This window comes from Delphinapterus leucas, chromosome 5 (assembly GCF_059928025.1).
Source record: "Delphinapterus leucas isolate spDelLeu-1000000601 "Yukka" chromosome 5, BTC_Dleu_Yukka2, whole genome shotgun sequence".
Lineage (NCBI taxonomy): Eukaryota > Metazoa > Chordata > Mammalia > Artiodactyla > Monodontidae > Delphinapterus > Delphinapterus leucas.
Genome location: NC_143133.1, coordinates 123,374,752 through 123,391,999, shown reverse-complemented (window position 1 = coordinate 123,391,999; position 17,248 = coordinate 123,374,752). Strand labels below are relative to the sequence as shown.

The following is a 17,248-nucleotide window of genomic DNA, read 5'->3' as shown; positions in this document are numbered from 1 at the left end:
GGCTCCGGATGCACGTCCACCTAAAGAGTATTATTTGGTTCCTCAAAGCTTTAAACTAAGTATATCCCTTTCTTACTTGCTAGTAAATGTTCACTTGGGCACACTGAAGATCTCTTGAGGCAGTTTATCCCTGCTGATCTCTCAAGATGTTCCAGGCACTCCTTTGCCTTTGGAATACTGGGCAGATTCAAGGAGTCATGAAACTGTAGACCAATCCAAGGGTTGTAACAGAAGTTTTATTATCAACTACTTTGACCTCATATGACCTTTTCATTTTCAAATGCTTTGCTTTTTCATGGATGAGCATTATGTTGAGAGGCATTCAGTACTGATGACCGAGCATGTTCCTATGCAACTGTTCTGTTTTGTCAATTACTTTTCTTTACCTATAACCCAGGGGCAGAATTTTTGAAATGTACGTTGTCTTCTTTTTTATTGAAGTATAGTTGATTTACAATATTGTATTAGTTTTATGTGTACCACATAATGATTCAATATTTTTATAGATTATACTCCATTTAAAGTTATTAAAAAATAATGGCTGAATTTCCCTGTGCTGTACAATATATCCTTGTGGATTATTTATTTTATACATGGTAGTTTGTACCTCTTATTCGCCTACCCCTATCTTGCCTCTCCCCCCTTGTCAATTGTCTTCTTTTAAAATTCACAATCATTACTGTAATCAAATGGTTCATCCTGCGTTCATGTATACATCTCACTACTTTCAATTTTGTTTAAAATTATTTCAACTTTTGTTTCTTCATCTCTTCTTGTTACCACTTTCAACACTCTGGGGATGTTGGGATAATAATCTATATAAAACATTTAAAAACTAAGCTTAACCATGGCAACCAGCAACAGAATGTTCAAATAAGCCCATGGTTAAGAGTTGAATGGCTCGTAGTGATGGGTGACGTTGATCAGCTTTGACTCCAGAGCGTAGTTGTGTTTACCTTTGTGCTTGCTTGAGAGTTGAAAGTTCTCAAGTAATTCTTAAGCTTCTGTAATTATACTGCAGGTTTCCAGTTAATGTCCCTTAGTAGCTAGCAATTTCAGTAAGAAGCTTATAAATTATTTTTGCTTTCTTGTCAGTAATATGCACTTGAAATGGTTCTCTCACCTCCTTCCTTGTCCCTCAACTACATATTTGAGTTCCTATCCAAATTTATGACGTATGGGACACCAACTCTTCTTTCCAGGTCTCTTTCCCTCTCCATCCCCTTTTTTTAAAATTTATTTCTCATTGAAGTAACATTGGTTTATAACATTATATAAGTTTCATGTGTGCAACATTTTATTTCTACTTCTGTGTACATTACAGCGTACTCTCCACCAAAAATGTAGTTTCCATCCTCTCTTTTTATTCTTAGCTCCCCCCCTCTTCACAGACGAGGGAGTGCATTTTTAAAGCTTGAATTTACTCTTCCTGATGTTTCTTTTTATTTCCCAGGACATTGTGACAGTAACCTGCCAACAGCTTTACCAGCTTTCTCTCTTCTTTCTTGATTCTTCAACTTGCCTAACAGTACATTTCTGTATTCTCAGATTTTGATTTAAGGAGGCCTCCTGATTAAGGAGAAATTAGTCTTTTTAGATTTAACCTATTGTATCAAACTTTTCTAGCTGCTCTATGATTTCCTAGTGTCAGAAACTTAAACTGACTTTATTCCTAACTCCTGAATTTTACTTTTGATGAGAAGTGTAAGTTATACATATAGTCTAAATGTATAGGAAAGGGATAAAAAAAATCACATGGGTATTGTTTGCTTATATTGTTTAAAGTAAATTTCTAAGGGACAGGTCTTTTATTTATTGCCTTTGGCGTTTACATGCTTTAGATTTTCATAGCGATTTCAGTACATTGGCTAAAAAGCCCCAAAGAATTTAGAGCATGGGCTGTTCCAAGGCAGTCTTTCTCCTACAGCAATATTCATGCATTTGACCTTAGTCTAACAAAGAGATTTATTATCATTGGCTGTTCCTAGCCATTCATTAGTATGTTTGAACTTTGCTGTGCTAGTTCTTATAAACTGAGGCATTTTGGATCGCTTGAGGCTTATAAACCAAGTAAACAATTCTAAGGGTGTTGATGATAACTGACGCGCTAATGTATGGCAGAATGCCGCTACCACTAACATAAAATAGACCAACACACAAATCATGGCTATCACCATGCTCAGAGCTTTCTTCCCATGACCTTTTAGGACTATGTTGTCACATCTATGTTGGGTGCTGAACATGCATATATATGAGAGAAAGATAGATAGTACTTTAGTACTTTAGTTCTTTATTTCTTAGACATGCAGTAGTGGTTTATGACTTATATTGGGAGTCTGTGGGTGTTTATCACCCGAGCTTGTGAAGACAGTAGTGTCTGTTTATAAATAGTTCTATGTATAATAGTCCTTGTTTTTCATTTTTAATCCCTGTGGAAATGAAGCAAAAAGTCCTTGATTCAAGGCTTGATTCTGTAACTGTTTTGTTTTGTGACCTTGTACAAGTTTGTTAGACTCTCATAAATTTAATTTACCCATTTGTAAAATAGAAATAATATCACTTCTCATTGTTGTTGAGAGGATTAAATGAGATAGAATAAGTGAAAGTTCTTTTCAATGTAGAAAACCAGACAGAAATGAAAAGTATTGTTTCTTTGCCTTACCATGGTCTTGTTAAAAACCCTTCTTTCTGCTGTCCTTCCTTACCCCACACCCAAATAAGACAGCCACAAAGCCTGATGTTTTCATATGCCTGCCCGGAAGCAGAGGGTACCACATGGCAGAATCTTACTCACTTCACTTAGGCTGTGCTGATCCCAACTCCTACCTGTCCTTAGTCTGTGTGCCTTAGTAAGAGATAAATTTATTTCACTACCTCAGAGCAAGTAGAACCAGAATAAATGTTCACCTGCACGGGTTCAAACCCCTGCTGTGCCTCTCACTAGCTGTACAGCCTTTGAGAATTACTCAAGGTCTCTGAGCCTCAGTTTCCTCATATAAAACGTAAGCATAGTACTGCCTTCTTCTTAGAGTGGATTTCTGAAGGTGATACCTGTGAAGGACCAAAATAAGTGTTTAGCATTTAGTGTATATGGTTAGTAATTTATATGTTATATGGAAAGTTTGGATCCTTCTTTCTTGCAAGTTTCTGGACAGAGGAGATATTACTAAATATTTTATGATAATTAAGTCAACTTTCATAAAAGGAAGTTTGGGGATTCTTTAAACAGATGGTGACCTGTAACGATAATTGACTTTCTTCTTGTTTGCAATGAAGCAAGTGATAAACATCTTCATTTCCTTTTACCATAGACACACACACATGCACACGCACATGCACACACTTACTTTGCCTGTTTGGTCTTTAGCACAGATGGATATTGTTTCACAATGATAGAAGAAGATGATTCTGGGATGCCTGTGGTCACTTCTGGATGTCTAGGACTAGAAGGCTCAGATTTTCAGTGTCGGGTAAGGAAGATAATTTGATTCTACTTTGTAACCTTTCATTGGCTAGATTTCAAACAGCCAAATTTCAAACAAGATATAACAATTGTTTGGGGGTCTTTTTTTTACTCTCTTGTTTTCAGTAATTTGGAAAATAATTTGAAAATTCGCATTGGGTCAATTCTTCCTTCCTTTAGAAATCAAATATTCATTTTATTTTTGCCGTTAACTTCTGGTTTAGTGACTCATTAGATCATCTTGCTCAAATTCCAGTTTGGTTAATTGCATTAAGCCAAACTTTCTTCCTCAGTTTACGCTACACACGTTGGTTATTACAAATAGAATAGTAATTTTGTTGAAATGCAAAAGTTGCAGTAAGGTAATACATGATGATTTGAAAGAAATTACCTAATACAATACATCAGTTTCACCATGTTTGAATAAAACTATCAGAATTTTAAGTGACTTCTCTAAATAGAATTAATTTACTAGTTTTGGATGGTATGACTTTGAAATTTAGGGGAAACCTATTAATAGCTGTTTGGGTTCGATTTTAGGACACGCCCATTCCTCATCAAAGAAGATCAATTGAATGCTGCACAGAGCGGAATGAGTGTAATAAAGATCTACACCCTACACTGCCTCCACTAAAAAACAGAGGTAAGAAGAGGAAGGCTTCCAGGCTGGAAAAGCTTTAGACATAAAGAAAATAAAAACTTGAATTATGCTCTTTTCTAAATGTATCTACCTGTACCATTTTCCACTACTGGGGCAGAGGACTGAGGCAAGATGACATAATGAAATGGTCGTTCAAAGACATGTGCAAGGAGTTCTCAGGAAAATAGTTGCATGTGTCTTCACTCTTAAGATTCTTACTTCTGGGCTTCCCTGGTGGCACAGTGGTTGAGGGTCTGCCTGCCGATGCAGGGGACACGGGTTCATGCCCCGGTCCGGGAAGATCCCACATGCCGTGGAGCGGCTGGGCCCGTGAGCCATGGCCGCTGAGCCTGCGCGTCCGGAGCCTGTGCTCCACAACGGGAGAGGCCACAGCAGTGAGAGGCCTGCGTACCGCAAAAAAAAAAAAAAAAAAAAAAAGATTCTTACTTCCTTAACCTGTCCTCATTTCCTTCAGAAAACTACGGTGTCTAGAGCTTGGAGTGGGTTTCAGGAGGATAGAGGAGGGAGATAGTGTTTTCCGTTTACCCCTAAATGTTATTCAGAAGTTCCACTTCACTCGAAAACTGCTATTTGGCTACATTCGTTTTAAGAATAAGGACCTTTTAAAGGACTAATTCAGATAATTTGCTGGATGGCATTTCCTTTTATTTATGCTAGAGTAACTACTTTTTAGTCAATTCATATGTATTGGTAAAATGGAGAAAATATCTAGAAAGTTTAAGTCTAAGACTATACATTTAGTGTTGCTCATTAAAAAAGACACATACTGCATCCCCAAAGACTCCTGGTTAAAAACAGCTCCCATGTTTCCTTTCTTCTTGTTCTCACCATAAAAATAAATGGTTTGTAATTGTCATAGAGTCCTAAGTCTTATATAAGTAGCTTAAAATGATTTGTCATGATTGATTTTTATTTCTTGAGAGAGAAAATCTTCCCAACAAAATACAATGACATTTCTGGGTTTTGATGATAATATTTTATAACATTGGTTCATCCTATAGCCTAGAAAACTCTGTAAGATTGGTTCATAATAATTCACATCAAAAATTCACAGACAGATTTTAATTTTGCCAGTCAACATGCTAGGTGTTATGGATAACAGAAATGGATGAAGAAAGTTCTTGCTCTCAACACATGCACACTAGGTTATGAGAGAGAAACATGGAAATAATTAAATTATACTCAGGCAGGAAAATCTCTGTAGAGTTAGATTATAAAGTGTATTAAGGACACAAAAGAGTGAGTGGCTCACTTTGGGGTGGGAGGATGTCAGAATAGCTTCATAGAAGTGATACCTGAGCAGACTTTAAGGCGGAACAGAAGTTTGCCAAATGGATAAGGCAGGAATAAAAAATTTAAAAATTAAAGTGGCTGACATAAGCCAAGAATTACGCTAATAACTGTTACATTAATTAACCCATTTGAGCTGTGGGGTACTTAGGCTTATTATTCCCCACTTAAAGGTGAGGAGATTGCAGCACACAGAGGTTAATTAACTTTGCCAAGGTTGCACACAGCCTGTGAGTAGCCTGTGACTCTAAACAGAGGCAATCTAGTAAGTGCAGAGGTTTAGTTTGTAATATTTGAGAAAGATTTGCAAAATACAGGCATATGAAACAGCATGGCTGGTTGGAGAAGGTCCCCTAATTCAGTTGTCTGAAGCCCCACAGTTCAAAGTGGGCCTGTGGGTCAGCAGCATCAGCATGGCTTGGAGCTCATTAGAAATGCAGACTCTCAGGCCTGCATTTTTAATGAGATTCCCCAAGTGATTTACATGCACATTAAAGTTTGGGCAACAGTTTTGGTAGAAAAACACCTATACGAGGATATAGCTAGTGCCACTGTGTCTCAGCACGTGAGTTCGACAACACCTTGTTCGAACACAATTCCACTGATGTCAGGTTGCTGTAAAATTCTAAATGCTTACTTTCAGTTTTTTGTAGTTATTGCCTTGTGAATCAGTTGCAAAAAGTAGGTGGTCTGTAGACATTTTGAATAGCATCTGTAGACAACACTAATGTGTTGGGAGTGGGGCGGGAGGTGGGTGAGGAGTGCTGGAAATGAAGGCAGTTGTGCCAGAATCGCTTCGCTCAAGGAGAAAAAATTTTTATTACCTGTAAGTGGAAGAGATGCGTTCTAGCAGTAGCGGTAGGGTTTAGGAAAACTGACTCAAATGCTGCAGTGCACATACGGTCCTGTAGATGGAGCCAGATTCTAGTTAGGACCCGGCAGGCAGGGGAGGATTCTCTGAAGAGGTTGAGTGCTAGGGACTTTTAAAAGCAGAGTAAGTCTCCTAGAGAACTCAGTGAAAAGGCTTTGAAAAGAAGGGTAGTAGTATTGGGAAGACAAGTCCTTGGTCAGGGCAGTAAGGGAAAGAGGATGTTACTGTGGCTGGTCGATTATGTTGAGGATTATACAAGGTGACGGACTTGGGGGGAGTTTAGTGGCTGTAGGGTTTACCATTTTGAACTCTGAGGATCCCAGGTAGTGCCTGGGTGAGGTCTCTGCAGATTCCACCTCACCATTTTGGCACAGTCGTTTTGGGGTCCAGTAAAAGTCACTGCAGGCTGTGGTCTGGGAGCACTGGTCTTTCTTACACAAATATACCACAGAGCTGCTGCCTTTCTTGTTTTTGCCTCTACCATATATACACATGGGCAGCATTTTTTTTTTGGAAGTGGACTATACATGTTTACTGAATATCAGTAATGCATTGGTCAGAAATATTTGCATTGCAGCCATATTGGATATATGTCTTTATATAGTCATATTGGAGATAGGTATATTTATGTTTTGGTATAAAACCCCAAATAAAGAACAGGGATGTTAAAGAGACATGGAACCATCTTATTTTGATATTTTTAACTTTAGCTGTCGTTTTTATACTTATGACCAACCCTAACTTTTGTGGAGCCGGGGCAATGGTGTAAATGGAAGTCCACATACCATTTACCTAATTATTTAAAACTCATAAACCAATGTAGAAGACTGGTAAATAAAATACTTTCTGTTAACCAAACTTAACAAGAATATTTTCATAGTGATGGGGAACACCAGCTTGGCATTCAGAATGCTTGGACTGCTTAGACTTATTCATTCCAGTGTGGGGGTGGGAGTGATTGGGAGCCCCGTTCTTGGTTCTGTCTGGCACTGGGAGAGGTCTCTCATGCACGCAGCTGGACACCTGTTTTGTGTCTGTCTCAGCCTGTTGGCAGTGATACTGTCGGCTGGGAAAGTCTGAATCACTTACCGGGATCCATACCACTGTGGCAGCCCCCATAGATGTTTCTCTGACTGGAGCTAATGTTGTGGCTAGACTGACCGGTGTGGTTCTTATTATCTAAAATGCACCTCAGCAGCCACTGTCAGAGAAATCTGAAAGGTAAGATGTATTATTTGCAAGAACCAGAGGGTGCACAGCACACCTGAGGGCCACACAGCAAGGTCACAGGCATGGGGGGGTGGGGACCTGGGGTTCTCCCTTTACTGGGGTCAAAGGTGGGGTGCCTAGGGTTTCACAGTTTCTCTTTTTATTGGCAAATTAATTAATTTTGAAAGTTGAGTTATGACTGAAATATAACATTATATTAGTTTCAGGTGTATAACATAATGACTTGATATTTGTATATGTTGCAAAAATCATCACCACAGTAAGTCTAGCTAACATTTGTCACCATACACGGTTACAAAAATATTGGCAAGTTTAAAACGTAAGAGTGGGAATTAGGGCACGGGAAGGGAAAAACAGAATTATTCAAGCGGTCAGTTATCCAGGGAACGTCACGGATGGGGTGACCTGCTTTCTTATCTAGTTGTTTTACTAGTAGTGTGTCATACAGCTGGCAATGTGCTTATTTGAGATAGAGGTCTTTGCAACAGATGCCTCAGAAATCAGAAGCTTAATGTCAGGCACCCACATTACAACACCCCAGCCCTCTGGTTTACGCTCTGCCCACATGTCTTGCCCCAGACACCCCTTGGCCACTGCTTGGTCACCCCTCAGGCCTTTGGGTAAGTACACCAGCTCCTTGGTCCACCCTCAGGGAGACAGGGGGCCTCATAGGTTCCAGACACAGGCCTGGGGCCATTTAGGTAGAATTCCAGACTTTGGGGCAACGGCCAGTGTTTTAAATGGAGAGCAGGATGGGACAAATTCTGGGTGGACACGTTGCCTGTGTTCTGCAGACCACTGCTCGGTGGGAAGGGGCCCCGTTAAAGGGAGCCAGAGCAGGACCCTCTAAATCTCAGAGCCTAGGTAGCTGTGAATGGAGTGCTTACTTACTGTGGCTCTTTTCTAAGTACTTTACATACACTGACTCATTTAATCCTCATAACAGCTCAGTAGGGAAAGCACCATTAGCATCACCCCAATTTCTCAGACATGCAGCTAAGGAATAGTGAGGTCAAGTACTGTGTGAAGGTTACACAGCTAAAGTTAAGTACTGGAGATGGGAAATCGGCCTATGACCTCATCTCCCTGAATTGTCTATAAAGAGCCTTAAATGACATTCTCAAAAAAAGAAAAAAGCGTTTATGTATATAAGAGTTAGAAGACTCTAAGTAAGTAGTGGTTAGCCATGTCACAAAATAATCAATAAACAAGATGATTACTTTGAAGCCTCCTGTTTATTATGTTTGCACAATTAGCATTTTCTTCATTCTTAGAATATGATGTTAGAGGGTTGCTCCCTCTCTCTCTTGCACACACACTCTCTCTCCGCTCCTTCTCTCTCGTCCTCTTCCTTCTAATTTATCATTTATTAAGGCCCACTTACGGGCTTCCCTGGTGGCGCAGTGGCTGAGAGTCCGCCTACCGATGCAGGGGACACGGGTTCGTGCTCCGGTCCGGGAAGATCCCACAAGCCACGGAGCGGCTGGGCCCGTGAGCCATGGCCGCTGAGCCTGCGCATCCGGAGCCTGTGCTCCGCAACGGGAGAGGCCACAGCGGTGAGAGGCCCGCGTACCGGAAAAAAAATAAAATAAAAAATAAGGCCCACTTACGTATTAATACTAGGCTAGTGGTTTTCAAACTTAGGTGCATCAGAATCACCTGGGGGGCTTATTAAAACACGGATTACTGGCCCCCACCTAGAGTTTCTGATTCAGTAGATCTGAGTGGACCCCAATGATTTGCCTTTCTAAGGAGTTTCCAGGTGATACTGATGATGTTGGTCCAGAGACCACACTTTGAGACCCCTGGGCTAGGTGTTGCCTGATAGATTGTTACATATTATTATAGTAGACTTCCTATAAACCTATGTGTCAAACTAGTACAAAGCAGACACTGTATTATTAAAAGATGAGAGGGTTAAAAAATCCAGCTCACCATTTTGTTGTTGTTCTTTTTTTCTTAATAATAGCTTTTCTGAATAAGTTAAATGATTAACCTTATCTCAAAACATCTGTATTACTAGGTGCTAAATAATAACAGGCTTAGGTGAGGTTCTGTTATTAGACCTCAGAGAAGTACTAAGCGTAGGGGTAGATACCTACAAATAAATTGTCTTATTAAAAAATAAACAAGAAAACCTTTTCTACCGATCCAGAGTTTTTTCACTTTTTTTTCCAACTTAGATGCATTTAGCAGGAAATTAGAGATACAAAATCACATCCAACAAATATTTATCAATGTATATTTAGATCCTTGAAATTTTATTTGTCATCTTCTGTTTCAAAAAAAGATGATGAAGAGTGACCAGAAAGCAGCGGAAATTCTTTTATGAATATTAGTTTTCCTTTTGCTTTGCTTATTCCATTTCAGCACCAGCAAAGCAGAATACCCTGGGACAATATTCTTTCTCCTGAAGGAAGAAATATGAAAAGTAATTAGATCAAATGCAGCACCTTCATTATAAACAATAAAATATGATTCGGGAAGCCCAGTCACACTGCAGCTGGTGCAAAGAGGAGGGAGACATGTCTGTTTTGATGGAGAGGCTTGTAGGGAGAAGTCGTGGTGCCCTGGTGTCTGGCTTCCTGCCTGCAGAATTAGTGATGAAGGGGCACTGAGATGCTGGAAGGGATGATGTATGGTTCCAGTGTCACATGGTTTGACCAAGATATTGTGAGTTAAATGTTCTCTTGAAATGGTGTGTAGGCAAGAGAATTTGATGAGGTTTTTTTCCTCCTCCCAAATTACTTATTATTACTTATTTTTTTTTCAAATGAGCACTTAAAGAAGTGAAAGACTGGTGTTGAAATGAACAGAAGCCCTTTGCTTTATTAAATGGGATCCTTAAATTTGGCTTTTACAAGAGCAAATAAAGTTCATATAATTTTTTGGAATACGTATAGTTTGTGTGTTTAAATATGGGAATTACTAATACACACTACATGTATACTTCATGGAAAATGTATCCGAAACAACTGTTTCTGTTTTGAAATAGGGTAATTTCAATGTAGTTTAAGTAAAATTATAATACAGGATTTCCAAAGCTAAACTTTACCTTATTATTTCTTTTCTTACTCCACTAAAAAATATATTCTGATCAGTTTACAGATTTGTTTAAAAATGCTATTGCTTAGCTTCGGGTATTGCCAATTACAAATTAAACTCAATAGGTAACAGGTATTTAATCAGTGAAACCGTCTCCCATATTCTCTATAACACAGATAGGTTGAATATATGATACCATCTAGAATGCAAAGGTCAGTTGCAGAATTTTCCTTCTGACACATATATTATGCTTGCGGCAGTATAAACCGGTACATGAGTCTGAGCCGAATTCCTGGCCAGGGAATAGCTCTTAACATTTCTGGAAATGTGCAGCTTCTAACTATTTTGGAAATTCTGGTTAACTTTGTATTTGGGATAGGTGAAAGAAATTTATAAATAATTAGACTTTTCCTTTCTCACTGAACACAGTAATCTGGATATAACAGTTCTGTCTTAACTTCCTTTGTTACCAGAAAATATAATGCTAAATCTTTTTCTGCAGGAAAATAACTGGAATATTACGTCTTTGTTCTTATAGTGAATTTAATTCTAGATGTTACTGTGAGATGACATCCCAATATATGATGAAGGTAAATTACAGTATTTTTTGTTGACTAAAATCCTCTGACAAGAATATGCTTTTCAGGCACTTTGTGCTCTATTAATAGAAAGATGTCTCCAATTTATCTGTGGTTATAACACTGAGAGCACATATAAAGATGTCTTTGGGCCATCGTATTTCCAAGACTCTTTCTAGCAATATGGTTTTTTATTTCCTATTGCAATTATGAGCGATCTTCTAGCCTTATAGAAACAGTCCTGGCATTTTAAGCAGTTGCAAACCAGTTAATTATCAGAGAGGAGACAAGTAATGACAGAATGCTGTTTTGTTAGGAAACCATTGGTGATTCTTACTTGCCTCTCAGAGTGAACCAGACTTCCCTAGAGAGTTCTCCATTCTGCTTCCCTGAGCAGTTGGAGTGACAGCCAGGTAGAAATCTGCTGGCCTAGAGAGAACTGTGGGCTCTGTTCTTTTCCTGATATGTATCTGGAAGTGTTCGCTTTCCAAGACTCTGGCAGTGACTTGAATGTTTACATTGTTAATGCTCTGAGCACAGGTAATGGCAGATTAAAACATGACAGGCACGACCAACAGAAACAAAAGGCACATTGATAAGGCTCACTATTTATGACAAAAGCCGAGGCAGTAGGGGATAGGTTTATTGGGGCAAAGAAAAGGAAAGTGGGAAGGTAATGCTAGCCTTTAAAAAAAGTGCTTGATGGTAAGGAAAAAATCCCTTAGATTCTTTCTGGCCTCATTGCTCTCATAAATCAGAAATCTAATATGGTGAGTAATAAATACACTGTTCTTGTGCTTCCCTGGTGGTGCAGTGCTTGAGAGTCCGCCTGCCGGTGCAGGGGACACGGGTTCGTGCCCCGGTCGGGGAAGATCCCACATGCCGCGGAGCGGCTGGGCCCGTGAGCCATGGCCGCTGAGCCTGCGCATCCAGAGCCTGTGCTCCGCAACGGGAGAGGCCACAACAGTGAGAGGCCCGCGTACCAAGAAAAATAAAAAATAAAAAAGTACACTGTTCTTACGGTTCAGAGTGTTCTGCATTTACGTGGAAAAGTGAAAGTCGATGAGGCTGATAGTTTTTAGTAAAATTATATCACTTGAATGAAAAAGTATTCTGTATTTGTGTACTGGAAATATGTTGTGCATATGTAGTTAGTTACTCTAGTTTTGATAGAGTATCCAGCGTTCTCTTTGATTTTCTGCAAAATCAGGCTTTTTTGCTTTTGTTGTCCTTAAAATTGGAAATAGATTTTAAGCTGTTTGCAGCGACATTATTTGCACCATGGTATTTGTATGCATGCATGTGTACAAACGTTGTTAATTGCTCTCTCACTGGCGGAGGTATTGTGCTCATTTTGGGTTATTATTGACTTTGCCTATAACCCAGAAGAGCGGGGGAGGTAAGGAGGGAAATTTTACTAAGAAAATTCATTGTGTAAAATCTTAGCCCACGTAATTTTAAGAGCTTACAAATTATTTTCAAGATTTCCTAAGCAACACTTTTTGGACAACGCATGTGGTAATTATATATGAGTCCTGTTGTTGTTAAAGGCTGAATGGCTCTTTGAATGTGTACTCCAGTAGATCACGGTCTTGAACTGTTTCTCTGCTCAATTGGCAGTGTTTCTGAATTTAATATAAAACTGCTTTTTAAAAAATGGTCTCTCATTTAGTCTTTTCAGATGCAGACAGACTACTTCCATTAATATTTTACAAGTAGTGTAGATCATAAATAATTATTAAACATATATTTTAGACTGATGAGTAAATCATAACATTAACCATAAGATTCGGATGAGAAATTAGTATAAAAATCTGTGGATTTTAGTTTATAATAAATAATCCAAAGTTTCTCTGATAGATTTCACAGTAAGATTTATTTTCATTTCATGTGTTCGTGTTACTTTCCTGATTTTGGTAACTGCATTACCATTTGGTAAGACAATGTCCTTGTTCTTAGGAAGTTCACTCTGAAGTGCTTATGGGTGGAGACATTATGTCTGTAACTTCAGGTGATGCACAGAGTATACATACGTATAAATAAATAAATATGAGTACAAACATGTATATATACATATCTTTATATATAGAGAGGGAGATAGGCACACACATACGTACTGAGAGAGCAAGAGAATTATAAAGTAAATATGGTAAAATTTTAAAAATGAAAACTCTCTAAAGGGCATATTGGAGTCCTTTATCCTTACAGGTTTTCTATAAGACTGAGATTATTTCAGAATAATTAAGACATATGTTCACATTGATGGTAAAAAAGAAACCTGTAATCTTTTTTAAAGGGTACTTTGACAACATGTATGAAAAACCTTAAAATATATATCCTTCAAACTAATAATTCTACTTCTTCAAATCTAGATTAAGAAAATAATCATTGACATGTGCAGTGATGTATGTGTAAGAATGTTCATCACAGAATTTTATGTATCACAGCAAAGATGTATTGTAGCAAAATCTTGCAATCTCCTAAATATACGTCATCAGAAGACTGACTTTCTAATTAGGATGTGTCTGTATATGTACTGTGTAATCTTTGAAACTCACTTTGCAGAAAAATTTTTATTGTTTTGGAAAATGTTTACAATATTATAAATGAAAACAATCTAGTTACAAGGCAATTCTAATGGTTTTTTCCCCAAATTTTTTATTTGTGGTGAAATATACATAACGTAAAGTTTACCATCTTAATCACTTTCAAGTGTACAGTTCAGTGATATTAAATATGTTTATAATGTTATACAGCCATAACCACCATCCATCTCTATAGCTCTGTTCACCTTGTAGAACTGAAACTCTTACCCATTAAATATTAACTTCCCCCATCTCTCCTCCCCACAACCCCTGGCAACTACCATTCTTCTTTTTGTCTTTGTCGTTTTGACTTCTCTAAGTATCTCATATAAGTGGAGTGTTTGTCTTTTTGTGACTGGCTTGTTTCACTTAGCACAATGTCCTTAAGGTTCATTCATGTTGTAATATATGTCAGAATCTCTTTCCTTTTAAGGCTAAACCACGTCTTATGTATATACCACATTTTGCTTATCCATTCATATGTCAGTGGACACTTGGGTTTCTTCCATGTTTTAGCTGTTGTGAATAATACAGCTATGGGCATGGGTGTATACAATGCCTTTTTGTGAACCATTTTGTTCATGAACTTTTTTTTTGTTCATTGAAATGGTACTGGAAAGGCATACACTAAAATGTTAGCAGTAATTTTTGTAAATAGTGAGGTGGTGGCAATTTTATTTATTTTATTTTAGTTAGTTGGTGCTTTTCAGTTTTTCTTCAGGGAACGTATAATACTTTTGAATGAAAAAAAAAGAAATTTACATTTAGTGGGGTAAGGTCCCCAGCCAAAATGTTTAGGTAGCCGTGCCATTAAAAGTATACAGCACAGTTGGAAAACATCTTGTTTGTAGGTAACCAAAGTCATAAATTACAATACCTTTTAACATTAAATAGCAGTAATTACTCTCTCAAGGATGTATGGTGCCCTTAATAAGAACGGTGCTAGTTCTATTACTAGGTAAGTGCACCAGGTTTTCAGTCAGTTTCCTCAAAATACGTTCCAGAGACTCCCTGCATATAGATCACCTGGGATGGTTGTAAAAAACAAAAAATATACTTTGAATAAAAATCTCTGGGGTTGAAGTCAGTAAATATGCATCTGTATAAAGCTCTCCAGGTCATTCTTATTTTTACAACGTGTGAGAAATCATGCTGTAATATTATAAATCTTATTTGTCAGGAACTGGAGTTAAAACAGCGTGAATACTGTTTAATAATTTGTTCTTTAAAAGGATCACACAGTAATTCTTTGAGTGGAACATACCCATTCTTTTAAAATAGGATGCCGTTTATGAAAAATTAAGCTATGTATTTTTGAAGGGCATCTTTGTTTAAAGTAATGCAAATCACGTATTCTATTTATTTGGCAATATTTGAGGAATTCTGATCCTTTGTATCCATCATAGGATTACTTTGGTTTTTATGTACAATGAATATAGATTTGTTTTTTTATCCAAATTCATGATATAGAGTGCTCCAGAAACCACATGAGAAAAATCTGTAAACGCATCAGCTGGATCTGAAATAAACATGAACAACCTGCTTATATTTTAGGGGTATTGATCCATTTACATTTATTTATATCCTGTGCTTTTATCCTATGTCAAACCTATTCCTTCCAGAGAAGAAGAAATGCATGCTCTTGAAGTGAGTGGCTAGATGAACAATGATTCGTGTTACTCAGACTTATTTAATTTAGAGAGTATATATATATATATTTCTTATCAATTAGCAGATTAAAAGGACCTCTCAAATCTTGCACATGGAGCAGCAAGCACTTTTAGGAAAGAGTTGCTTCCTAAATTTTAAATGAAAATAATCTCTGTATCATGGCTCTTTTTACTTTATTTTTAATTTCAGATTTTGTTGATGGACCTGTACACCACAAGGCCTTACTTATATCTGTGACTGTCTGTAGTTTGCTCTTGGTCCTTATCATTTTATTCTGTTACTTCAGGTAAGTTTCTAACATGTAGATATAGAATTTTGAGTTTATAATATCATTCTCATACTCTTCTACCTGTTGACATTTTTTTATCACAGCTTTCCTTGACCTAATTAGATCTTAGATCTCACTGATAATATCAGTTACTATTGATAAATATTTGTCCTAATGAAGCTATTAATAGATACCTATCTCATTTCTGCTTCAGATATCAAAACCACCCAGAAAACTTTTCATCCCTAGGAAATTTATGGTAGCTAGGAAGTTCAGGAACTAGTTGCTACTGAGGTTTGACTCAAAGCAGAGAAAAGACCATGGTGAACTTAGAATTGCTTTAGTAATTCCTTATTTTGTGAGCTAACGATATCCTCTTAGCACTGAAAGATTTTAAAGATAATTTATAGATCAATTATTAAAATAAAATATGTTCAGTTATTAAATTACAGTATGGTCATTAGAAATTATTTTCAGTCACCTAAGAACTCATTTTCTACTTTGTGAAATATCAAGGACCTTTAAATTCTTATCATTGGCTTTTTGTAATAGTAATTTAGGTTACTTTTCTACAAGTAGGAGTTGATTCAAATAACATCATTTCTAATTGAAGGCATAATTATTGATAAAAGTTTTTAAAGTTTCAGTTTATCTCATTTATCTGTACATTGCCTTGGATGAGAAAATTGTAATGTGTTTTGTAAACCAAAAATTTGCATCTGTAGTTGATCAGGGACCTTATAAGAAAAGATTTTAGGGAATGAATATTGGAACTGTATAGAAACATTAATGGAATGTAGCCTGCTTGGATATATGCATTTGATAGGAATAGAGAAGAAAAATCATATGTGGTTGTGAGTGAGTAAAAACATGTAGTTTACTTTAAAATATAGGTTAGAAGAGTAATTACGATTTTGTGCTGGAAATCATAACTAAGGGTAATAAATACTGAGCATCTAATCTCGTATTATGTGCAAAGATAAAACCTGCTGTGGTTGCTGTTTTATCTGCATGTTTGCCACTATCATTGCAATCCAGTGTCTAACATTATCTTTCTTTGTGCATCTTCAGGTATAAAAGACAAGAAACCAGACCTCGGTACAGCATTGGATTAGAACAGGATGAAACTTACATTCCTCCTGGAGAATCCCTGAGAGACTTAATTGAGCAGTCTCAGAGCTCAGGAAGCGGATCAGGCCTCCCTCTGCTGGTATGAGAAGAACATACCTTGAATTTAAAGGAAATGTATTCTGAGAGGAAATGTCAATAACTGCTGGGTTTCATTTTACTGAAACAGATAGGGCAGTGGACAAAGAGAAAGCTCTCTGCAGTCAGTCAGACATCAGATCTCAGATACAGGGTTTCCTGATAACATTTTGACATATTGGGGGTGAGGTCATTGTTCTTTAATGTAAGTGTATGGTTGCAATCCAGACCCTCAGATGTTCTGATAAAGAGCAGATTAGAAAACATTCAGTATGGGACCATCTTCCCTCTGTTTTCAGTAAGGATAACATTACTGCACTTTGGCCTGGCTTTTGAAGGCAAAAGTATTACAACCAAATGGGATCTGAGTACTTCTACAA

The 17,248-nt window shown here is 37.4% G+C and overlaps 1 protein-coding gene across 2 annotated transcripts in view; it reads left to right on the top strand.

The window, feature by feature from the left end:
* BMPR1B (bone morphogenetic protein receptor type 1B) overlaps positions 1-17,248 on the top strand; it is a 118,871-nt gene that overhangs the window by 64,551 nt on the left and 37,072 nt on the right. For both annotated transcript variants that reach the window (XM_022582361.3, XM_089912457.1), the window contains 4 exons: positions 3,368-3,470; positions 4,004-4,106; positions 15,584-15,680; positions 16,734-16,872. In XM_022582361.3, coding sequence (XP_022438069.1) covers positions 3,368-3,470; positions 4,004-4,106; positions 15,584-15,680; positions 16,734-16,872 — 442 coding nt within the window. The remainder of the gene's footprint in view (positions 1-3,367; positions 3,471-4,003; positions 4,107-15,583; positions 15,681-16,733; positions 16,873-17,248) is intronic.